This window comes from Leptonychotes weddellii, chromosome 11 (assembly GCF_054177405.1).
Source record: "Leptonychotes weddellii isolate Sample4059 chromosome 11, ASM5417740v2, whole genome shotgun sequence".
NCBI classification, from domain to species: domain Eukaryota; kingdom Metazoa; phylum Chordata; class Mammalia; order Carnivora; family Phocidae; genus Leptonychotes; species Leptonychotes weddellii.
The window spans coordinates 45,296,411-45,319,008 of NC_138379.1; the positions used below are offsets into that span (position 1 = coordinate 45,296,411).

A 22,598-nucleotide genomic window follows, 5' to 3' on the forward strand; every position below is an offset into this window, starting at 1 on the left:
TTTTTTTTTTTTTTTCATTACCATGTTGTTTACCTTGCTGGTATCTGGTCAATTTTTCCAAAACTCACCTAACTCTTCTTCTCACCCCCATGCTAACCACAATTCAACCTTAAATACTATAGGAAAAAATTGATGCCCAGCTACTATTTATAATTTCATGGAGTAGAGTATTCATTAGAACTTTGATGGGAGAGATAATATAATAAAACAAAGACCAGTTGTTTTGAACACAAATGCTTTCTGCTTCCTGGTTCTTATTAATAGTAAAATAAGACAGAGTTTAATTTACTGGTAAAAAGAGATCTAAGGAAAGAAATGTGATACTGAAAATTGGTTAAGTGGATGGACATTGAGACAGACTATGTGGGTTTGAATCCTGTCTTCCCTACTTAATGGACATGAGTTTGGGAAAGAAATTGTGTCTCCATTTCCTCCTCTACAATAAGCAAGATAATACCTAGTATAAAACATTGTTGTGAACATTTAAAAAGCTAATACTTGTATAACACTTAAAACATTTCCTGATATATAGTAAGAAATTTGTAATGGTTTGTTGATAATAATCTAAACCACTTAACTAACACTCAGTATTCCCAGGCAAGGGTATTTTGTGGAAGTTCATACTGATGAGAGTTGCCATGGAGATGTCTCCTAGATTCACTTTTGGAGTTATAGGGGAGTTGATAAATGTGACAACATCTTCCTTCCTAGATTTATTGCCAAAAAAGAACAAAACATACCAGTAAAACAAATGGCTTTCAGAATATCATTATTACTCAGTAAAAGCTGTGTAGTATTTCTTGGTTTAGTTGTGCATCCAAACTAGTAAATTGGGCTTTCTAACAATCTTTGCCCTCTCAAGACCCCCAAATTTAACTTACCTCAAAAGCTCAGGTTTTTGGTTGGAGGGGCAGAGCCTTGTGTGGAAACTTAAGGAACTCCTGAATTTTGGAGAGTGATACTAGGATCTGCAATGTCAACACTGTATTCTTTTGTCAGATATCTTCTTTCATAATTTCAACAGTATATTAAAATTGTTGATATTTCATAGAGCATATTCTGTTTCACTCTCCTAGGTCTATGATAATTTCTAGCTAATTAATTTTCTATATGCTTTTTAAAAAAGTTTATTTATAGCACTGTAGATTATAGAAAATGCAAATATAGTACAGAGAGCTTTCATATAAATGTATACATAATTTCCCTTATCAGTAACATTTTATACTAGTATGGTCATTTGTTATAATTAATGAAACAATATTAACTAAGTTCATATTTTATTAAAGTTCATGCTATTCAGATTCCTTTAATTGTACCTAATGTTCTTCTCTAGTGGGATCCCATCCAGGATACCAAATTACATTTACTAGTTATATCTACTTAGGTCTCTTAGGTTCTCTTGACTGTGACAGTTACTCAGGCTTTTCTTAGTTTTGATTACTTCAGTTTTTAGAAGGACTAGTCAGGTTTTAGGTGCACCTGGGTGGCTCAGCTGGTTCAGCATCCAACTTTTGGTTTTGATTCAGGTCATGATCTCATGGATCCTGGAATTGAGCCCCGCGTTGGGCTTCCTGCTTTGTGGGGAGTCTGCTTGAAGATTCTCTCCCTTTGCCCCTCATCCCTCTCTCTCTCTCTTCCTCTCAATCTCTCTCAAATAAATAAAAAAGTTGTTTAAAAAAAAGGAATACTAGTCAGGGTTTTGTAAAATATCCCTCAATTGAGATTAGTCTGATTATTTCCCCCAAGATTAGATGAGAGTTATGTGATTGGGGAAGAAGATCAATGAGGTAAAATACTATTTATGTCAAAATACATCAAGGGTACATACTATCAACATGATTTATCACTGTTGATATTGAGTTTCATCACCTGGCTGAGGTATTATTTGTCAGGATTCTCTTTCTCCTCCATTTCCAAGTTATCTCTTTGCAAGTAAGTTACAATGTGTAGCCCACAAATTAAACAGTGAGTAGTTACGCTCCATCTCCTTGGACATGCAGCATCCTCATATATTGTTTGGAATTTTTTTGCATGAGAGATAATCTATTCCCCCATTTGTTCAATCATTTATTTTTATCACTATGGACTTAAATATTTATTTTATACTTTAGGTTGTAATCCAATACTATATTTTGTCACATTGACCAGCTTTGGCTATTGGGAACTCTTTCAGTTGGCTCCTTGTTCCTTTACTTAACCCCATAATTGTGCATTCTTTTTTTGGTGGGGAGGGTCACTTCTTTACTTTCTGGGACCATAAGATGCTACAGGCATATCCCGTATATCACCTGCCCCAATCTTAGAATGTGATATTTCTCCAAGGATTACTGATACCTTTAATTGGATAATGGTATTAGAAACAAAGTTTTGGGTGCTGGATGTACTTTTCTTCTGGAGTGTCATTGATTTAAGACCCTCTCAGCTGGCAGAGCAAGGAAATGCTAACCTGTGTATGTACACATATCTATAAATATCTATCATCTTTTTATCTGTCATCTTTCTATCAACTGTCATCTATCTAAAACTAAACATAGTGATGTCTATAATCTGTTACCACATGAATTGAGGGAGTTCTCCTTGATTCCTTGTTTGCTGTGTGTTATTATAAATATGTGTTGTTGTCATTTTTTTAAAAAATATTTTTCTTTAACCATTGATATGATCAATATGATTTTTCTTCTTTAGGCTGATGTTCTAGGTTACATTGTTTGTTTTTTGAACATTGAATCAGTCTTGTATACCAAGAATAAACACCATTTGGTCAATGTATATTTATTTTGGTGAATTGTTAGCTTTAATTTAATAATAATTCATTGAGGATTTTTGCATCTGTTCATGAGAGACAATTTTGAGACATAGTCTATATATATATATCTTTGGACATCTTTAAATGACTTTGGTGTTAGGGTATGTCCACCTTCATAAAATGAGTAAGTATTTTTTATGTTTCTATAATCTGGAAGTGATTTTAGAGAATTGACATAATTTCTTCCTTTAGTGTTTGGTAGAATTCATCAGTGAAACCTTCAGAACCTGATTTTTTTTTAAGGTTATTAATTAGTTATGCAATTTATTTAATAAATATGGAGATATTTAGGTATTTAGAACTACAAAAATTTTCTTCTGTTGGCTTTATATCATTTATATATATCCAGTTGATCATTGAACAATATGAGTTTGAACTATGTGGATCCACTTAAATACAGTACAATACTATACATGTATTTTATCTTCCTTATGATTTTCTTAATAACATTCTCTTTTCTCTATCTTACTTTATTGTAAGAATACAGTATATAAAACATATAACTTACAAAAAATAGGTGTTAAGTGACTGTTTATATTATCAGTAAGGCTTCAAGTCAACAGTAGGCTATTAGTAGTTAACTTTTGGGGGTTTCAAAAGTTATAAATGGATTTTTGACTGCATGGGGGTGGGAAGACAGTGCTCCAGTTCCTGTGTTGTTTGGGATCAAGACCCCAACCACAAAGGGGTTGGGGATGTTGACCCAATATATAGGAGATAAAGATATTTTCAATGCTGTCGCTGCTAGCCCTGCTTGACTTTTAGTTTTATGGAATTTACATAATGGAAACTTGGGAGATGGTTGGAGACAATGAACATTATGACTATAAAAGACATGACATGAATATAAAGTAGTCATTACATCAAAAACTAATGATGTACTGTATGGTGACTAACATAACATAACATAATAAAATAAAATAAATAAAGTAGCCATTACAATTTTAATAGGAAATATCATTACTTACAGATTAGCATATCTGAATCTTATCAATCAGACCAGCTGGAAATATGTATGAACTTTCCCTCAAAAGGCAGGACACTGAATTTAGTTTCTTTGAGGAATCCTGTTGGTAATCCTGTGTGGTTTTCAAGGTAGGGGGTCACATATTGGATGGAAACTTAAAATCAACTTATAAAAATAATTTATAAATGTAAATATATCAATCTTTATTTTGTGCATTTTATTTTTAAATATTACTAAATTTGAGTTGTACTTAATATGAAACACAACATCCAAATTAAGGAAAACCCTGGAAAGAATGCTGTTGATGTTCTTTTGACAAAAGAGGCCATCAAAAGCTCAGAATGTACATCTTTCTGTCATGTGCTCAAGGTGCTCACAGGAAATAAATTCTTCACATAATTGAATTTAGAGATCCTTTGTGTTCCTTCCATTAATTCCTTTCAGAAAGTGTTTACTGAAGTCTCTAGTCCATGCTCCTTGCTGAAAGATAATCTTCCATACTTCCAAACCCTGAAGATACATGTGCTGACTCAGTCATGTTGCAGAGTTGTCCAGTCATTTTTGTACCATCAGATGGTGAACACACCATCAGGAAATTAGTTCCTAGCCTCCTGAGCAGTTGCTTTTATGTTCTATTTCATGATTTTTTCTTATTTAAATTCAATTAGCCAACATATAGTACATCATTAGTTTTGGATGTAGCGTTCAGTGATTCATCAGTTGTGTATAACACCCAGTGCTCATCACATCATGTGCCTTCCTTAATACCCATCACCCAGTTACCCCATCTCCCCACCACCTCCCCTTCTGCAACCCTCAGTTTATTCCCCAGAGTCAAGAGTCTCTCACGGTTTGTTTCCCTCTCTGATTTCTTTCTATTCAGTTTTCCCTCCCTTCCCCTATGATCCTCTCTGCTAGTCCTTATATTCCACATATGAGTGAAACCATATGATAATTGTCTTTCTCTGCTTGACTTATTTCGCTTAGCGCAATACCCTCCAGTTCCATCCATGTCAATGTAAATGGTAGGTATTCATCCTTTCTGATGGCTGAATAGTATTCCATTGTATATATAAACTGCATATTTCTTATCCATTCATCTGTTGAAGGACATCTCAGCTCCTTGCACAGTTTGGCTATTGTGGACATTTCTGCTGTGAACATTGGGGTGCAGTTGCCCCTTTGATTCACTATATCTGTATCTTTGGGGTAAATACCCAGTAGTGCAATATTTCATGGTTTTTTATGTACACATCAGTTTCTGCTCACTACAAATTCAGGAAGAATAATAAAAGAATCGTTGAGGGGCACCTGGGTGGCTCAGTTGGTTGAGCGGCTGCCTTCGGCTCAGGTCATGATCCTGGAGTCCCCGGATCGAGTCCCGCATCGGGCTCCCTGCTCGGCGGGGAGCCTGCTTCTCCCTCTGACCCTCCTCCCTCTCATGCTCTCTGTCTCTCATTCTCTCTCAAATAAATAAATAAAATCTTTAAAAAAATAAATAAATAAAAGGATCGTTGATCCCCAGGAGTCATGGAGGAGATATGTCCCTATAGGATTACACAAAATACTTATAAGAATATCCAGCAAATTCTTGTAAAAGTAGGGGGACTTTGAAAATTTATTTTCTACCTGAACTTGTTTGAGATTCATCTACTTTTGCAAGCATGAAGTTCCAAAGGATGCATATATGTTACAGTCCACAAAGAAAGAGGGCTTTGGAGAGGCAGAAGTGGTGCTATAGATAGAAGTTTGCCTAAATACACTTAACACACACACACACACACACACACACACACACCACAACACACACCCTCCCAATCTGATGAAACATGACTCAAAACCACTGTTAGAACTCTATACATTCAAGCTTCTCTAAAAAAACGAGATTTTCATTCTTTAACACAAGTATTGTTTTCAGGTACATTCACTTCACGCTTCTCCAGAAAGGGAGGTGGTGGCACAGTGAGGGCACATAGTGCCTACAGGGTTTTATAAAGAATAAGGAAAAAGATGCTAAAATGAAAGGTAAAATCTGGAGTCATTTTTTTTTTAAATGCACTAAATATCCCAGGATTGTCTTCAGTGAAATAAGATCCAGTTAAGTTTTTAATAGAAATCTATGAAGATCTTTCTTACTTTACATTCAAATTTAGTTCTTTGTTTCCGGGAAAGCAAGGCAGTTGACATAAACTAAGTGTGCCAGCTGGAATACTATCCTATTTTCAAACACAGGGTCACTAAATCTCCATACTTAAAAGGTGAAAGGCTCTCAGTGGGATATTTTCCCTACTGTAATAGAACCTCATATTCAGAAGACTATGCACTCAACACCAATAGGGAGAGGACACATTGAGATTTAAGAACAGAAAGCATTCTCCAAAGTTTGTTCCTTTGGGAGCTCCAAGATCTCTTGATATGAGGAGCATTTAAAAAGATAATCAACCTAGAGTAGAGTCAGAATTAACTTCTTTCCATTCTACCCACACCCTCAAGAACTAAGGAAACAAAAGACTCTACTTTGAGGAGAAAACACGGATCTCACACTCACAAATCTGCTTTGTCCTCACACCGTAGATAATAGGATTGAGGGCAGGTGGGAGGACCACATAGAGATTGGCAACCAAGATGTGGACATAACGGGGAATTTTTTTGCCAAATCGGTGGGTGAGGAAGGAGAAGAAAGAAGGTGTATAGAAAACACACATGACCCCAACGTGTGACCCACATGTACTCAGAGCTTTGTGACGAGCATCTCAAGATGGGAGGCAGAAAACTGCACAGAGGATGTAGGCATAAGAGATTCCAACCAATGCCACATGCAAAATAAGAAAAGAAGCTACAAAAAGCCCATAAATGGCATTAGCTCGAATGCTGGCACAGGCCAACTTGGCAATGCCCATGTGCTCACAGTAGGAGTGGGCAATAATTCGAGTCTCACAGAAAGGCAGACGATGGGTTAGGTAGAGAATGGGCAACATAAGCAGGACAGGACGCATTATAATACCCATACCAATGCCTGCTAGCACTTGGGGTGTCAGGGTGGTTGTGGAGTGGAGTGGTACACAGATAGCCACGTAGCGGTCAAAAGCCATAGCCAGCAGAACAGCAGACTCCATTCTTGTAAGGGTGTGTATCAGAAACATCTGAGCCACACAGCCTCCAAAACCAATTTCATGTGCATTAAACCAGAAGATACCCAGCATTCGGGGCACTGAGGATGTGGAGAGGGCCAGATCTATGGCTGATAAGATGGCTAGAAAGTAGAACGTAGGATCCCGCAGAGTACGGTCAGACCAGATGATCAGCAAAATCGTAGCATTGCCCAACAGAGCCATTAAGTAAATGGAGCAAAAAGGCAGGGAGATCCAGCCATGGGAACTCTCAAGTCCTGGGATGCCTGTCAGAAAAAAAGGTGTCTGGGTGGAAAGTGGAAGTGTTTATGCAGAACATCTTGCCACTGATGAGATGAGAAGTAGTTGACTACCTCTAGAAGGAAAAATAAGAGCTAAAAATGCATATCTCAAAACTTTCCAGTAGACTTAATTTTTATCTGTAGTTTTCTTATTATAGAAGCCAATGCTGGGGGGCCTGGGTGGCTCAATCACTTAAGTGTCCAACTCTTGATTTTGGCTCAGGTCATGATCTCGAGGTGGTGAGATCAAGCCCACATAGTGCTCGGGTCTGGGCATGGAGCCTGCTTAAGAGTCTCTCTCTCCTCCCTCTGCCCGTCCCCTTGCCTCTGTCTCTCAAAAACAAAACAAAACAAAAACTAATGCTAAAGCTTGAGTTCAAAGTAATATGTAGGAACAGAGTGAGCACTCTTCACATGGAAGGAACATTAACTTTATGAAAGGTCTTCCTCTCAAGTTTTGGACAATAATATCTTATATTCCTTTGCTGAAACCCCATATAAAACCTGGAATGAATTTGAAAAACATAAAAGGGCTTATATTTATACTGAGATATCAATCTTCTTTGAAGACAAAATTCACTTTACCTAAATACATGAACACAAAATTACCGAACAACAGATAAAGACACCTGCACACAGAATATGACAATATAATAAGAATATAAGTGTACCTAGACCTGTAGAATGATAGAAAATACAGCAATATTTCTTTAACCAGTTTGTTCAGTATCAATTATTACATTGATACGTATTTAGAAAACCAGATCCAAAATGATGAACTGTGCTTCATTAATGCATCCCTCCGTATTTACTCATATGCTCCCACAGACATGCTGTGCTGTATCTCAGATATAATAAGGGTTGCAAAAAGATGGATAGACACACTGTACTGTACCTCAGATATGAAAAGAGCCACACAAAGATAGGAAAACACTGCAGCTGGAAATCACTTCCAGGAGAGAAATGAGACTCTTTGCTATAGTATTCTGATGGGAATTAACTTAAAAGAACCCCAAGGTTTTTGTTGGCTGGCAAATTCTCAAAAATGTCCCCAGATATCCAACAATTCTACCCATCCTTGTATGTGTGTGAGGGAGGGTTTGGGGAAAGAATAGCAAAAAAATGTTTTGAAAGAAGAAGCTTTGAGAGAAGTAAAAATGTGTTTCCAATGACAATGATGGTGGTCAACATCAGGCTTAAGAAATCCATGCTTCTGATTTACCACACTGTGGTTATGATCTCTCTTTCTTTCTCCTTTGTTTCTTCTTTCCTTCCTTCCTTCCATCCTCCCTCCTCCCACCCACCCTCACTCCTTCCACCTTTCTTTCTTTGTTTCTTTTTCTTTCTTTCTTTCTTTCTTCTTTCTTTCTTTTCTTTCTTCCTTCCTTCCTTCCTCCCTTCCTTTTTCTTTCTTTCTTTCTTTCTTTCTTTCTTTCTTTCTTTCTTTCTTTCTTTCTTTCTTTCTTTCTTTCTCTTTCTTCTTTCTTTCTTTCTTTTTTTTCTTTCTTTCTTTCTTTTCCTTTCTTTCTTTCTTTCTTCTTTCTTTCTTTTGAAAACAAGCAGAGATAAGATAGTGCTATAGAAAAACTAAAGGATGAGAAGTATAGGAAGAGAAGGGAGGAAAAGAAAAGAGAAGAAAGGAATGAAAAACAGAAGTAAACATAGAGGAAGGAAGGAAGATAGGAAGGCAGGTCATCTCAGCTCTAATTGACTCCTGAGAAAAGTGACAGAGAAAAGTCCCATTATTGGGAAATATTTTATTAATGACATTTTATTAATGACAGTTTCCCCAGCTAGTTAAGTCCTGCAAGACTGTACATAATGTTCATCTGCTGGCTACTTATTTCTCTGCCTCCCTCTTTGTAATCAATTTTATAAACCTGAGCTTAACTCTGAGCCTCTGAGGAGTTTATTTTTAAATTATTATTATGGAAGACCATGCCCTAATACACAATTATCACTGACAATTGAGAACATTTATACCACAACTTTAAGTTCCCTCTATAGAGGGTTATTTTAAAAATTTAATTTGTCTCAGTATAATACAGTAAAGATTTCTTTCAGTCAGGGAATCTTTCTACAGTAGTGAGATAGAATATATTAGCTTAATAAATTCAGTTGTAGCCTATTCCTTAACTGTTAGACAAGAGTCTCTGATCGCCATTCATCTCCATCACCCATTTAATAGGAAACTCACCTCCAACAAGACTAGACATAGAGAGTTCAGGTATATCTACTAAAGGGAATAAGGCTTTATACTACCCATATTTAGGGTCCTTGGAGGCCTGTCTGAAAACAAAGCCAACTTGAATGCCCTGCATGAACCAGAACTAACACCTGAGTGTCTCTTGAGAAAGATCCCATTCTCTGCACTTGGGATAAAGGGACTGATGGAGATGCAGACATATTCCCCCCTCCCCCAACACGTCTTGTCAATAGAAATTCAGAGATGCAAAACTAATGCTACCAAATGTATTCACATGAAATATGAAATGGGGGTGCCTGGGTGGCTCAGTCGGTTAAGCATCCCCCTTTGGCTCAGGTCATGATCCAGGGTCTTGGGGTCAAGTCAGGGTTGGGATCCCTGCTCAGCCTGGAGTCTGCTTCTCCTTATGCCTCTACCCCTCCCCCCACCTGCAGCTCATGCTCTCTCTCTAGCTTGACCTCTCTCTCTCTCAAGTAAATAAAATCTTAAAAAAAAAAAAGAAATATGAAATAAACAGAATCCCATACTGGATAAATTTTGCATCTTGATTTTATTAGATATTATAGCAATGAAGATTTAGGACATTAATGACCAATACATATATCTCCCCTCACTACATCCATGTCTTAGTAATCATTGATAATTTATTAATATATCATAGCTATCAAATAAGACAAAATTTCTTGTTTCTTTCCTATGTAGTGCTAGTCTTACTGACTTTAAATAGAAGTCAATAAAAATTAATTTAACATAAAAATAAAATAACATGAAATGTATTTAAAGAGATTCAATACATGGAAGTCAAGAAAGGAAAGATGTTACCCTAATACTACAAAAAAAAGTCAAAATGTATTTTTCAACATAATTAATAAAAAATAAAAGTGAAATTACATTACTTAATCATGGAAAAACAAAAGAACACCACTTACCAAAGTTTCTATTAGGATGGTGATTCAGTAGGAAAATCACTGACTGGGAGATGATATTCCCATTACATATATCAGTTAAGGCACTTATATTAATAACACAGTAAAGTAAGCTATTGAAATTACTAAAACTCTATAAAGAAATGACAACTCAATATAAAATATAAGAGCAAAAGCTTATTCTGGCACCATAAAGAAAAAGAAGACCCAATGAGTATAAGAAAAATTTTTCATCCCTGTTACTCATCAGGAAAATGTGAAATCAAAGCACAGTGTGACACCCTATAAACTTTTCAGTATGGCTGAAATTAAGACTGCTAATTTCAAGTATTCTTCAAGATAGGGGGCATCTACTGACCCCTTTGGAAACTGGAAGTGTCTATTAATTCTAACTATTCCCTGTACCAGCAATTACTACTAGGTTAATGTCCAAGGAAAATAAAAGATTATGTACACCAAAATACATACACAAAAATGTTCATAGGGATTTTTTCAGAATAGTGAAAAAAAATCAAACAAGTCAAATCATTCAAAACAGTAGAATGTATAATTAATTGGGTTTATTCATTAAAGAAAATACTATGTATGAAGAAATAAAACAACACATAAATAAAACAATAAGAAGCAAACAAATTAAAAAATCGAACACAAGTGAACTATTGTTACATGCAAAATGGATTCATCTAACAGAAATCTTGTAAAAACAAAAACAGACACATTGAATTGTGTTCTTAAGATTTATACACTTTATTGTTTTTATGTGGAACTTTGGGGACAAGAAACAAGACAAAAAACCCCTTCTATCTGCATGAATTAGAAGATAAAAATAAGGGGCACCTGGGTGGCTCAGTCAGTTGAGCATCCAACTCTTGATTTCAGCTCAGGTGATGATCTCAGGGTGGTGGGATTGAGCCCCACGTTGGGCTCTGTGCTGGGCATGGAGTCTACTTGGGATTCTCTCCCTCTCCTTCTGTCCCCCCCTACCCCCGCTTGTGCTCTTTTGCTCTCTCTCTGTCTCAAAATAAATAAAATCTTTAAAAATATATTTTAAAAAGAAGATAAAAATAAGAAGGCATGAAGTGAGTATTAAGCCAAAGAATGAGTGAGAATGGGAAATATGTAAATCATAATGGCTTAAGAGGTAACAGGACTCTCAGGAAAAAATTACTGCTGCACATCTGCCAGATTGTAATCAGTCTTATTAGGACGCACATGGTAAATGCACTGAAAATAAGAAAAATAAAAATACAATGCTTGTCATATTTTCTTTTTTTTTTTTCTAGAATGTACTCATTATCCTATGCCCAGAGAAATCAGCTTACACATCTGCACAGCTTGACTGTGCCCTCTTTCCTGATTGACCACCACTCCCTGTGTTTCTCTCCCTTCCTCCCTTTCCTTATATACATACAACACTCATTATTTTCATTCAGAACTTTATATATGTAACTCTGATATGCCTCATCCACTATGGAGCAAAATCCCCAAATTATCATGTATATCCTTATGTCTACCACAGTACCTGGCACAATATACTGAGTAATGTTTCTTAGTAAATTTTGTGAAAAAAATGACTAAGTAATTGACTTGAACAAAATAAGTAATTTCAAATTAAAATATGTGGAAGATAAAGGTTAATTACATTTGAGATTATAGTTTTTCCTTTCAATTTTATATTCCTCAATGAAGAAATATTTTCATACGATCATAATCTATGCATATTGATTAAATGGATGTGACCCTAGTTGTGTAAGAGAAAAAGAGTCTGTAATCAGTGTTTCTACTGGAGGAAAGAACAGAGGCATCTGGCTATCAACTCAGGGAGTAAAAATAGTGAAATTGTGTTCCAAAGCCACATTATAAATGCTCCTGAGAGCCTATTATTAAAAGCTCTGAAGCTTAAGGAATTTCAAATCAGGGTTTTAAATTACAGTAACGTGAAATTGGCCACATTAGAATTTCATGACAGAATGTTTTCCATTTTGTAAATTCCCCCAACATTGTGTGTGTATGTGCATGTACATATACATGTGTGTGTGTGCAAACACATGTTTAGGGGTTGTGTGTACATGTGTGTGTTTAAGAAAGAATGGCACAATAAGTGAAACAAGAAGTAAAAAAATGTATATTCCATTTTGCACTAATAAATTAATTGGGTTGGAAAGATGTGCTGTTCTCACTATTTTTAGAATTATATCATTTTACTCACATCTTTCTGACATAGTATAATATCCTTTTTCATTCTGTTTCTATACATTTTTTTTTTAATTTTGACAATGGTAACTTACACCACCACATACATCTAATGTTAACTTTCTTGTATTATACTATGATTAATAGCAAGCACATGAGTTCTTTTATCCTTTCTTAGATTTTTTTTAGTTCTTCACCAATAATTACTGTATTTATTTATTTATTTTTATGTTCAGTTAGCCACTGTATAGTACATAATTAGTTTTTGATATAGTGTTCAATGATTCATTATTTAAGTATAACAACCAGTGCTCATCACAGCACGTGCCCTCCTCAATACCCATCACCCTGTTACCCCTTCCCCCCGCACCTTCCTCCCCTCTGAAACCCCCAAACTATTTCTCGGGGTCCACAGTCTCCCATGGTTCATCTCCCTCTCTGATCTCTTCCCCTTTGGATTTCCTTCCTTTCCCCTATGGTCCTCTGTGCTATTGCTTATGTTCCACGTATGAGTGAAACCATATGATAATTGTCTTTCTCTGCTTGACTTACTTCACTTAACATAATCCCCTCCAGTTCCATCCATGTCGATGCAAATGGTGGGTATTTGTCCTTTCTGATGCCCGAATAATATTCCATTGCATATATGTACCACATCTTCTTTATCCATTCATCTGTTGAAAGGCATCTCAGCTCCTTCCATAGTTTGGCTATTGTGGACATTGCTGCTCTGAACATTGGGGTGCACGTGCCCCTTCTTTTCACTATGTCTGTATCTTTAGGGTAAATACCTAGTAGTACAATTGCTGGGTCATAGGGTAGCTCTATTCTTAACATCTTGAGGAACCTCCATACTGTTTTCCAGAGTGGCTGCACCAGCTTGCATTCCCACCAACAGTGTAAAAGGGTTCCCCTTTCTCCACATCCTCGCCAACATTTGTTGTTTCCTGTCTTGTTAATTTTTGACATTCTAACTGGTGTAAGGTGGTATCTCATTGTGGCTTTGATTTGGATTTCCCTGATGCCGAGTGATGTTGAACATTTTTTCATGTGTCAGCCATTTGTATGTCTTTTTTGGAGAAATATCTGTTCATGTCTTCTGCCCAATTTTTGACTGGGTTATTAGTTTTTTGAGTGTTGAGTTTGAGAAGTTCTTTTAGATCTTGGAAATCAGCCCTTTATCTGTAATGTCATTTGCATATATCTTCTTCCATTCCATGGGCAGTGTCTTAGTTTTGTTGACTGTTTCCTTTGCTGTGCAGAGTTTTTTATCTTGGTGAAGTCCCAAAAGTTCATTTTCACTTTTGTTTCCCTTGCCTTTGGAGACGTGTCTTGAAAGAAAAAGCCGATGGTGAAGAGATAACTGCCTCTGTTCTCCTCTAGGATTTTGATGAATTCCTGTCTCACATTGAGGTCTTTCATCCATTTTGAGTTTCTTTGTGTATGGTGTAAGAGAATGGTCCAGTTTCATTCTTCTGCATGTGGCTGTCCAATTTTCCCAGCACCACTTATTAAAGAGACTGTCAAGAAAAAAATTGGAAGGAATTCAAACACTTAGAAGTTAAAGAGCATCCTCTAAAGAATGAATGGGTCAACCAGGAAATTAAAGGAGAACTTAAACAATTCATGGAAACCAATGAGAATGAAAACATATTGGTCCAAAACCTATGGGATATTGCAAAGGCAGTCCTAAGGGGGAAATACATAGCCATCCAAGCCTCTCTCAAAAAATTTAAAAAATCTCAAATGCACAAGCTAACCCTGCACTTAAAGGAGCTGGAGAAAGAAGAGCAAATAAAACTTAAACCAGGCAGGAGAAGAGAAATAATAAAGATTAGAGCAGAGATCAATGAAATAGAAACCAGAAAAATAGTAAAACAGATCAACAAAACTAGAAGCTGGTTCTTTGAAAGAATAAGATTGATAAACCACTGGCCAAACTTATCCAAAAGAAAAGAGAAAGGACCCAAATTAATAAAATCAGGAATGAAAGGGGAGAGATCATGACTAACACCAAGGAAGAAACAATTATTAGAAATTATTACCTGCAACTCTATGCCAACAAATAAAGCAATCTGGAAGAAATGGATGCCTTCTTGGAAACTTATAAACTACCAAGACTGAAACAGGAAGAAATAGACGATTTGAATAGACCAATAACCAGTAATGAAATTGAAGCAATAATCAAAAACCTCTTAAAAAACAAAAGTCCAGGGCCAGATGGCTTCCCAGGGGAATTCTATCCTTTCTTAGATTGATTCATTCAGCATACATTTATTGAGTAGCTGAGTGAGTCGCACTGTGAGTAAGTGGATAAATAAGTAAGATCAAATTCCTTATGGCCCAGGAGGAGAGAGGATGAAATGCACTCTTTGCAAGTCATTATAATATTAAATTGTGAGTAAGAGAACAGAGCCTACGTGTACAGTAAACCAAGAAAAGTGAATATTGCTCCACTTTCAACAGTGTGGGGGAAGTTGCCCTTAAATTTACAGACACATAGAAATTCACCCTAGTGTGAACCAATGTTTACCTTTTTTCTGAAATAAGATTTTATTTGAATAGTAGATTTTAAAAATTCAAATTCAAATACCAGAAAATTGATGTGCCATTACTATTTAGTGATTGGGGAGAGAAAGGTAGTAAATCATAGAAAGTAGGTATAATATCTTCGGAGAGGAGTTTATCAAGGAATAGCCATATCTCTGCAAAGCAAAAACCAAGGATGTTGATTGTGATAAGGAACCTGAAGTTAGGAGGATGTTTAGCATGGGGAACTTAGCAAAAGTCCTAACATCACATGCTGGTCACTAGAAATGCTAAATAAGATGGTACCATAGGAGACAGAAAACAAAATATCTGAGAGACATTTATGAAATAAAATCCGCTGGTCTGAAAGACAGGAGCTGGCTGGCGATAGAGGTACCTCAGAGAGAAGAGTTATCACATGGTTGGTGCAAGAGATCATGGTACAGACAGTTAGGAAAAGGAACATATGAGTAAGATTAATAAATGTGAACTGAGATGATATAAGATGGTGGAGATTAGTTCCCTCATGTTGCACATGGAGGAAGAGAAGAATAAATGATGTAAATAATTATTTCCAAATTAAAAATTCCTGTTTTAAAGACTAAGAGGTAATTGTTAAATATATATTTGAAAAATATAAATGTCATTTGTGATGGATGTAAGGAAAATGAGCATTTTAAAATTTCCCTTAGATAATAACTTCAAGACAATCAAGGTTTTTTTTTAAAGATTTTATTTATTTATTTATTTATCAGAATGAGAGAGAGAGAGGGAGAGAGAGAGAGAGAAAGAGCACACAAGCAGGGGTCTTGGCAGGCAGAGGGAGAAGCAGGTCCCTGCTGAGCAAGGAGCCTGATGTGGGACTCGATCCCAAGACCCTTGGGATCACGACCTGAACTGAGGGCAGACGCTTAACCAAGTGAGCCACCCATGGGTCCCAAGACAATCAAGTTTTTATAAATGTCCACAAATTAGCTGTGCATTAGTATCTTGTGTGTCTATATATAATGTATATATTATATTTGATACTTATTGTACTTTGTGTCACTTCAGCTTTAGGGTATTTGCTATGAGGGTGGTGTTAAAATAAAAACCCATATGGTGATTCACATAACAATAAAAAATTAAAAAAATAAATAAAAACCCATAAATATCTCTAATAGAAACACTGTTGTCAAGGATAAGAATAATGAATAAAGCATAGTAATACAAATAATGTAATAAATAAATAATGTAATACAGCTAACAATTATTTTGTATTTACTGTAAACATGCAGGGCACTATGCTGATGACTTTTAAAAAAATTTTTTTAAAGAGTTTATTTATTTATTTGACAGAGACACAGCGAGAGAGGGAACACAAGCAGGGGGAATGGGAGAGGGAGAAGCAGGCTTCCCGCCGAGCAGGGAGCCTGATGCGGGGCTTGATCCCAGGACCCTGGGATCATGACCTGAGCCGAAGGCAGACGCTTTGGCGCCCCTATGCTGATGACTTTAGAAGCATTATATGATTGCCTTCATGCTTAATATTTGAAATAAAACTATGACTATATTTAGAATGTAAAGAAACTGAGGATCATTGAAACTTATATATTAATGTTAGAACCGGGAATATACTCAAGTTCTGTTTAATTGTGAAAATAATATATGCAAAGACAGGACAAAGGAAACAAATACAAAATGAGTCTAAAAGTAAGTTAGAATACCAATAGAACCTAAAAGGGGACAGTAAGCAGCGTCCCCAGGCTGCAGGCAGTTTCTTCCTTTATGTGTACATCAGAGTTGGGTCTATGAAAACCTAAATATATTTTTGACAAACTCTACACAAAAATTTAGGATGAAGCTTTTTGTAGCCCCATCCATTTCCTCTCTCTCTCTCCATGTACAAAATCTGGACTTAATCTACGACAAAATGTTGGATGTTTAGAGTATTTATAATGAAATCACAGGATATCACAATACAGTTCTTGTAATGGAATGAAAATGACTAATTTCTGAAGAGAAAAAAAAGAAAAGGAGAGATAAGAGGGGGATGCAAAGTAAGGAGAGAGAAACAGACTCAGGGAGGCCTGGAGATAAAAAGGAATAAGAATCATCAAAAAAAGCCACGTGAATGACGTAGGGTCACTTGCACACAAAAAATACAGCACACCTGGTAATTCTACTTTACATCTACTGACACCAGAGATTAAAAATCCCATATAAAGACTTTGATGGGCCATCACTTACCATATGAATTGGACAGCAAACTTAAGCTTTCACTCTCTGAATTCATTAAAATATTTACAGAATGGAGCCAAAAAAAAAAAAATCAACATTATTGTCAAGCACATTTACTTAATATAACAAGGCGTTTCTCTGCTCAGAAGTTCCATCTCATATGCATTAGGTGCTATTCCTTTTTAATTCTTTATTTTTGCAATATTTTCTTCACACGGTCATAGATCTGCTTGGTCCTGACTCCGTATATGACAAGGTTGAGCATTGGTGGCATGACGACATAAAGATTGGCCAGGAGCATGTGGATGTAGCGGGGGACACTTCGGCCAAAGCGATGTGTCATAAAGGAAAAGAGGGCTGGTGTATAGAAGGCAAGGATGACACAAACATGAGAACCACATGTGCTGAGGGACTTGAGTCGGGCTTCATGGGAGGGAAGATGGAAAACAGCACGGAGTGTCTGAACATAAGACAGGGCAATGGCTATGATGTCAAAGACTAGGATTGAAATAGCCCCCAAGCCATAGATGATATTGATCTTGATGCTGGCACAAGAGAGGCGAGCAAGACCCATGTGTTCACAATACATATGGGGAATGACATGATTCCCACAGAAGGGCAATCGCAAAATAAGAAATACAAATGGAATCACAGAAATAAATGACCTCACTAACACAGCAACACCAATCACAGAAACAACCTTATTGGTGAGGGTGGTGCTGTATCGGAATGGGTTGCAGGTGGCCACGTAGTGGTCATAAGCCATTGCCAACAGGACGGCTGACTCCATACCAGTGAAGTTGTGGATAAAAAACATCTGAGTGAGACAAGCATCGAAGGGTATCTCCCTGAGACTAAACCAGAAGATCCCGAGCATCTTGGGGATGGTAGCTGTGGACAGACCCAAATCAATAGTAGGCACCGTGGCCAGGAAGTAGAACATAGGTTGGTGTAGGCTGCTCCCAGCCTGGATCACAAACAGAATTGTGAGATTTCCTAAGAGTGCAATCATGTACAGAGCACAAAAGGGAAAGCCAATCCACATGTGAAGTGTTTCCAGTCCTGGGATCCCCAGCAATAAGAAGGAGGAGGGATGAAACTGGGTGTCATTTGGGAAGGGACATCTTGCTAGATATTGCATAAGTCCATGTTCTTACAGATGTGTGTTCGATAATCTACAAGACCCCAGGTAAAACTCTGCAGTGTTTTAAACCTAAGAAAAATTAAAAAAACATACAATTGTGTACATTTTCTTCCTCAGTTAATTCACACAACTAGAAATGTACAAGTAGAAATCCATATAGAACAATATGAAGAAGTGAATTAAGAAGGCTTTGGAAGAAGTAATGCAGTAGATTGGAATAAAACATTTTACATAATATATTTGTCTTTGTCAGTCTCTTTCTTTTCTTTAATTTGCAATAGTCTTGCCAGTGGTATCATGCTAGGATTTTGCCTTAATACCTACTTCATTAATTACCTTCTATCATGGGCGCCTGGGTGGCTCAGTCGTTCAGCGTCTGCCTTCGGCTCGGGTTGTGATCCGAGGGTCCTGGGATTGAGCCCCACATCGGGCTCCCTGCTTGGCAGGAAGCCTGCTTCTCCTTCTCCCACTCCCCCTGCTTGTGTTCCTTCTCTTGCTGTCTCTCTCTCACTGTCAAATAAATAAGTAAAATCTTTAAAAAAAATTTACCTTCTATCATATATACCTATCATATCTATCCAGCTATCTATCTATCACCAACATAATTTATTTTCTATTCTGGCATATATATACAGGGCTATGCCAGCCTCTGTCAATAGTTATTTCTATTGGTTCCATTTGGTTAGATGCTAACACATGGGTTTTAACGTACAAGATGGGAAACAAATGCCAGTGAACACAGATTCACTAAATGTAGTCTAAACTATTAAAAATAAGTCTATGGGATTAAGTCAATCCATCCATTCATTCATTATTATTACAAAAGAAGAAGTAAATGTGGTCAAGACTGCAGGATCCGACATTCATTAGGGTGCTATTTCCATGTTGTGAGAATCTGTACAAGTATCAGCTCTAATCTTTATAAACACATGGGGAGAAATATAAAACCATATTTTCACATATGGATCTGAACCCAAAATAATTTAAGACACTCGCCAAATGCTTCAAATGCTTAGAGTTATAATAGTACAGAAAGAAATTAGAGAGGAAATCACTAAATTGAAATGGAAAGAGAATGGATAGTAAGGAAAAGCTAATTCATGCCTCAGTCATGTCAGAGAGACACAGCTTCCCTTCGTCCACACCAGTCACATAAACACATAATCTTTTTTAAACTGACGTCCATCAGAATAAAAACGATCAGTGTCTTCATTATAAATCTGAGGCAGTCATAATTTTAAGAGTTTAAGATACATGACAAATATATTGAAGAAAAGACTAGGTGGCATATTCTGAGTGAGCTGAATCTATCATTTTCTTTCTTTTTTATTTGTTTTAAGATTGTATTTACTTATTTGATATATAGGCAGAGCACAAGCATAGGGAACAGCAGAGGGAGAGGGAGAAGCAGGCTCCCCGCTGAGCAGGGAGCCCAATGCGGGACTTGATCTCAGGACGCCGGGATCATGACCGGAGCTAAAGGCAGAAGCTTAACCTACTGAGCCACCCAGGTGGCCATCTATCATTTTCTTTTCTTTTTTTTTTTTTAAAGATTTTATTTATTTATTTGAGAGAGAGAATGAGAGACAGAGAGCACGAGAGGGAAGAGGGTCAGAGGGAGAAGCATACCCCCCGCTGAGCAGGGAGCCCAATGCGGGACTCGATCCCGGGACTCCGGGATCATGACCTGAGCCGAAGGCAGTCGCTTAACCAACTGAGCCACCCAGGCGCCCCCATCTATCATTTTCAAAGTTACCCAAACTGTTATATATTTTCATGTACCTTATTTATTGCATTTGTTAGAGTATTTTCAAAGCATTTGATCATTCACTACATGTAATTGTTTTGTAGTGATAAGTGTCTTTTCATCATTTTGTATCATCGGAGGATTCTAGGGGTGCACTGCTAATGATGATCAGTTTCAGTAAGACAATTAGGGTATATACCAGATATTGTTATATGGGAAGCAAAGCCAAGAAAGAAGAGGGTCATGTCCATGATAAACAAGTACTAGAAGGAGTAGTACAATATGGGCTAGGAAAGCTGGAAGTCCTAGGAATAAAATGGTAGACATGTGAAAAGAAAGGAAGCTAAAATCAATAGATGTTATATCTAGGAGACACTGCGAAATGACCATAAGAATAGTATTTCTTCTATAATGTTCTGGCCTGGTAATGGAATAGTTAATACTCTAAAAAGGCATGATGTGAACAACGCAAGGATAAAAAGTAGAATTTAATTATGGGGGCTTAATTTTCTGATTTATCAATATCAGTGAAGTGCCAATGGCAGATTCTTTCATTAAAAGTTGTTTTTGTATTCCTCAATAACATCTCTGAAGACTGGGAATGTACGCAGTAGTCTTAAAATCTATAAAAGCAATGTTTTCCTTTTTTTCATCATACTCATACTCAATAGATTCTCAGTAAATAAGAAAATTACTTTAGCTCATAGGTATAGAGTTCATTATTAAATGAGAAAAATAGGCTACATTTCTGTTTCATTGTTGATATAGGGATAGATGATATTATGTTCTTTGTTGAAAAATAAAATAGTGGGGAAAAATAAATTAGTGTGTTTCTCAACTCGGATAATTATATCCTACAATGGGGCCTCAGTAGCTGGGTAAGTAGAGAGGTAGTGATATGAATAGCCAAGTAGAAATACTCCGAAGACAGAGAACAACAAAATTCTGTAGTTGTCTGTCTTACATCATTACCACCTAGTGAACTGACTAGATCAAAAATCTGATTAACGCTGTGTGGTGATGGATATTATCCAGACTTACTATGGTGATCATTTAGCAATTATACATCATGTTGTACACCTGAAACTAATATAATATTCTATGTCAATTATATCTAAAAAAAAAAAAGATTTGAAAGAAGAAAAAAATCTGAAAAGCACCTTCTTCCCCTTCACACATTAAAAAGCCAAAAAAACCAAAAAAAAATAGCTGATTCTACTTTTCCAGTATCTTTAAAATCTGTACACTTATCTCCATCCTAATGGGATCATTTGGGGATTTATTACAACACAGTACTTTATAAGGCTTAAAAGCAAGAGCTCTACAGTCTGACCAACTGTGCTGAAACCCAGCTTCATGACTTATTCACTCTGTAATCAAAGGAAAGTAAATAACAAGCACATTTCATCTATAAAGGAGAGGTAATAAAAATAAAAACCTTAAGTCTGTTGTTAGTTTTTTTTTTTTTAAGATTTTATTTATTTATTCATGAGAGACAGAGAGAGAGACAGAGGCAGAGGGAGAAGCAGGCTCCCCGCGGAGCAGGGAGCCCGATGCGGGACTCGATCCCAGGACTCTGGGATCATGACCTGAGCCGAAGGCAGACGCTTAACCGACTGAGCCACCCAGGCGTCCCTGTTGTTAGTTTTAAAAAGATAATTTTTAAAGTACTTTGAAGCATGTTCCAAAGACATTAGTTGTCCATCATTCCTTAGATATCATCAAGCAGACTGATTTTCCTAAAATGCACATTGGATAGATTCAGGCTAAAATCTAAATGCTTTCACTAGGACTAGATGGTTTCTCCTAACATGATCCTACTCCTTCTCTAAGCGCCAGTTGTAGTCTTCTTTCCCCCACACTTATCTTATGTCTCTTCTCTTCCTCTCTTACCCCCTTCTTTCTCTTCACCCCTCACTGTGAAGTAAGGATGCTCTGTGAGCTGGGAGACAGGGAAGACTCACCAGACTGAGCACCAGGATGGAATCCTGTCTCTGTTTGGTCTCACGGGCTCAGTCTTTATGAGGGTGCTGCTCTTTGCCTGGGAGGAGCTTTCAACAGAAAATTCCCTAGAGCCAGTTTTGTAAAAAACACAAAGTCTTTGAGGATTCTGGTGTCTAATTCTTATTCAAAAAGAGAGAAAAATGAGGGGTCCTTGGCTTCTAAGGAAATGAAGGCAGAAGAGTGAGGTTTAGGTCAGCAAGATGACAGGAGGACCCAGTACTCCTCCCAATACAAAAACACAGATTTAACAAGCATTGATGGATGGAAAGGCCTTTATGAGAGTTCCAGAATTTGGATGAGAGATAACAGGACCCTAGTGGAGCATACAAGAAAAGAAAATTGAAATGGATAAGAAAAGTTTCATTGTACCCACATCTCCACTCCCCCAACCTGGCACCGTTCTGCCCCAAGAGAGATTCCCTCAGCCCCTGAGTTCTCCCATGG

General features: G+C 36.9%; 1 protein-coding gene and 1 pseudogene across 1 annotated transcript; both read right to left on the bottom strand.

Moving 5' to 3' along the window:
• Positions 1-6,286: 6,286 nt before the first annotated feature.
• On the bottom strand, positions 6,287-7,223 carry LOC102746254 (olfactory receptor 52J3-like; annotated as a pseudogene).
• A 10,226-nt stretch (positions 7,224-17,449) lies between these two features.
• On the bottom strand, positions 17,450-18,304 carry LOC102746557 (olfactory receptor 52E2-like). The gene has a single exon (XM_031026936.2). The coding sequence runs from the start codon at positions 18,302-18,304 to the stop codon at positions 17,450-17,452; it is 855 nt and encodes a 284-aa protein (XP_030882796.2).
• Positions 18,305-22,598: the final 4,294 nt, after the last annotated feature.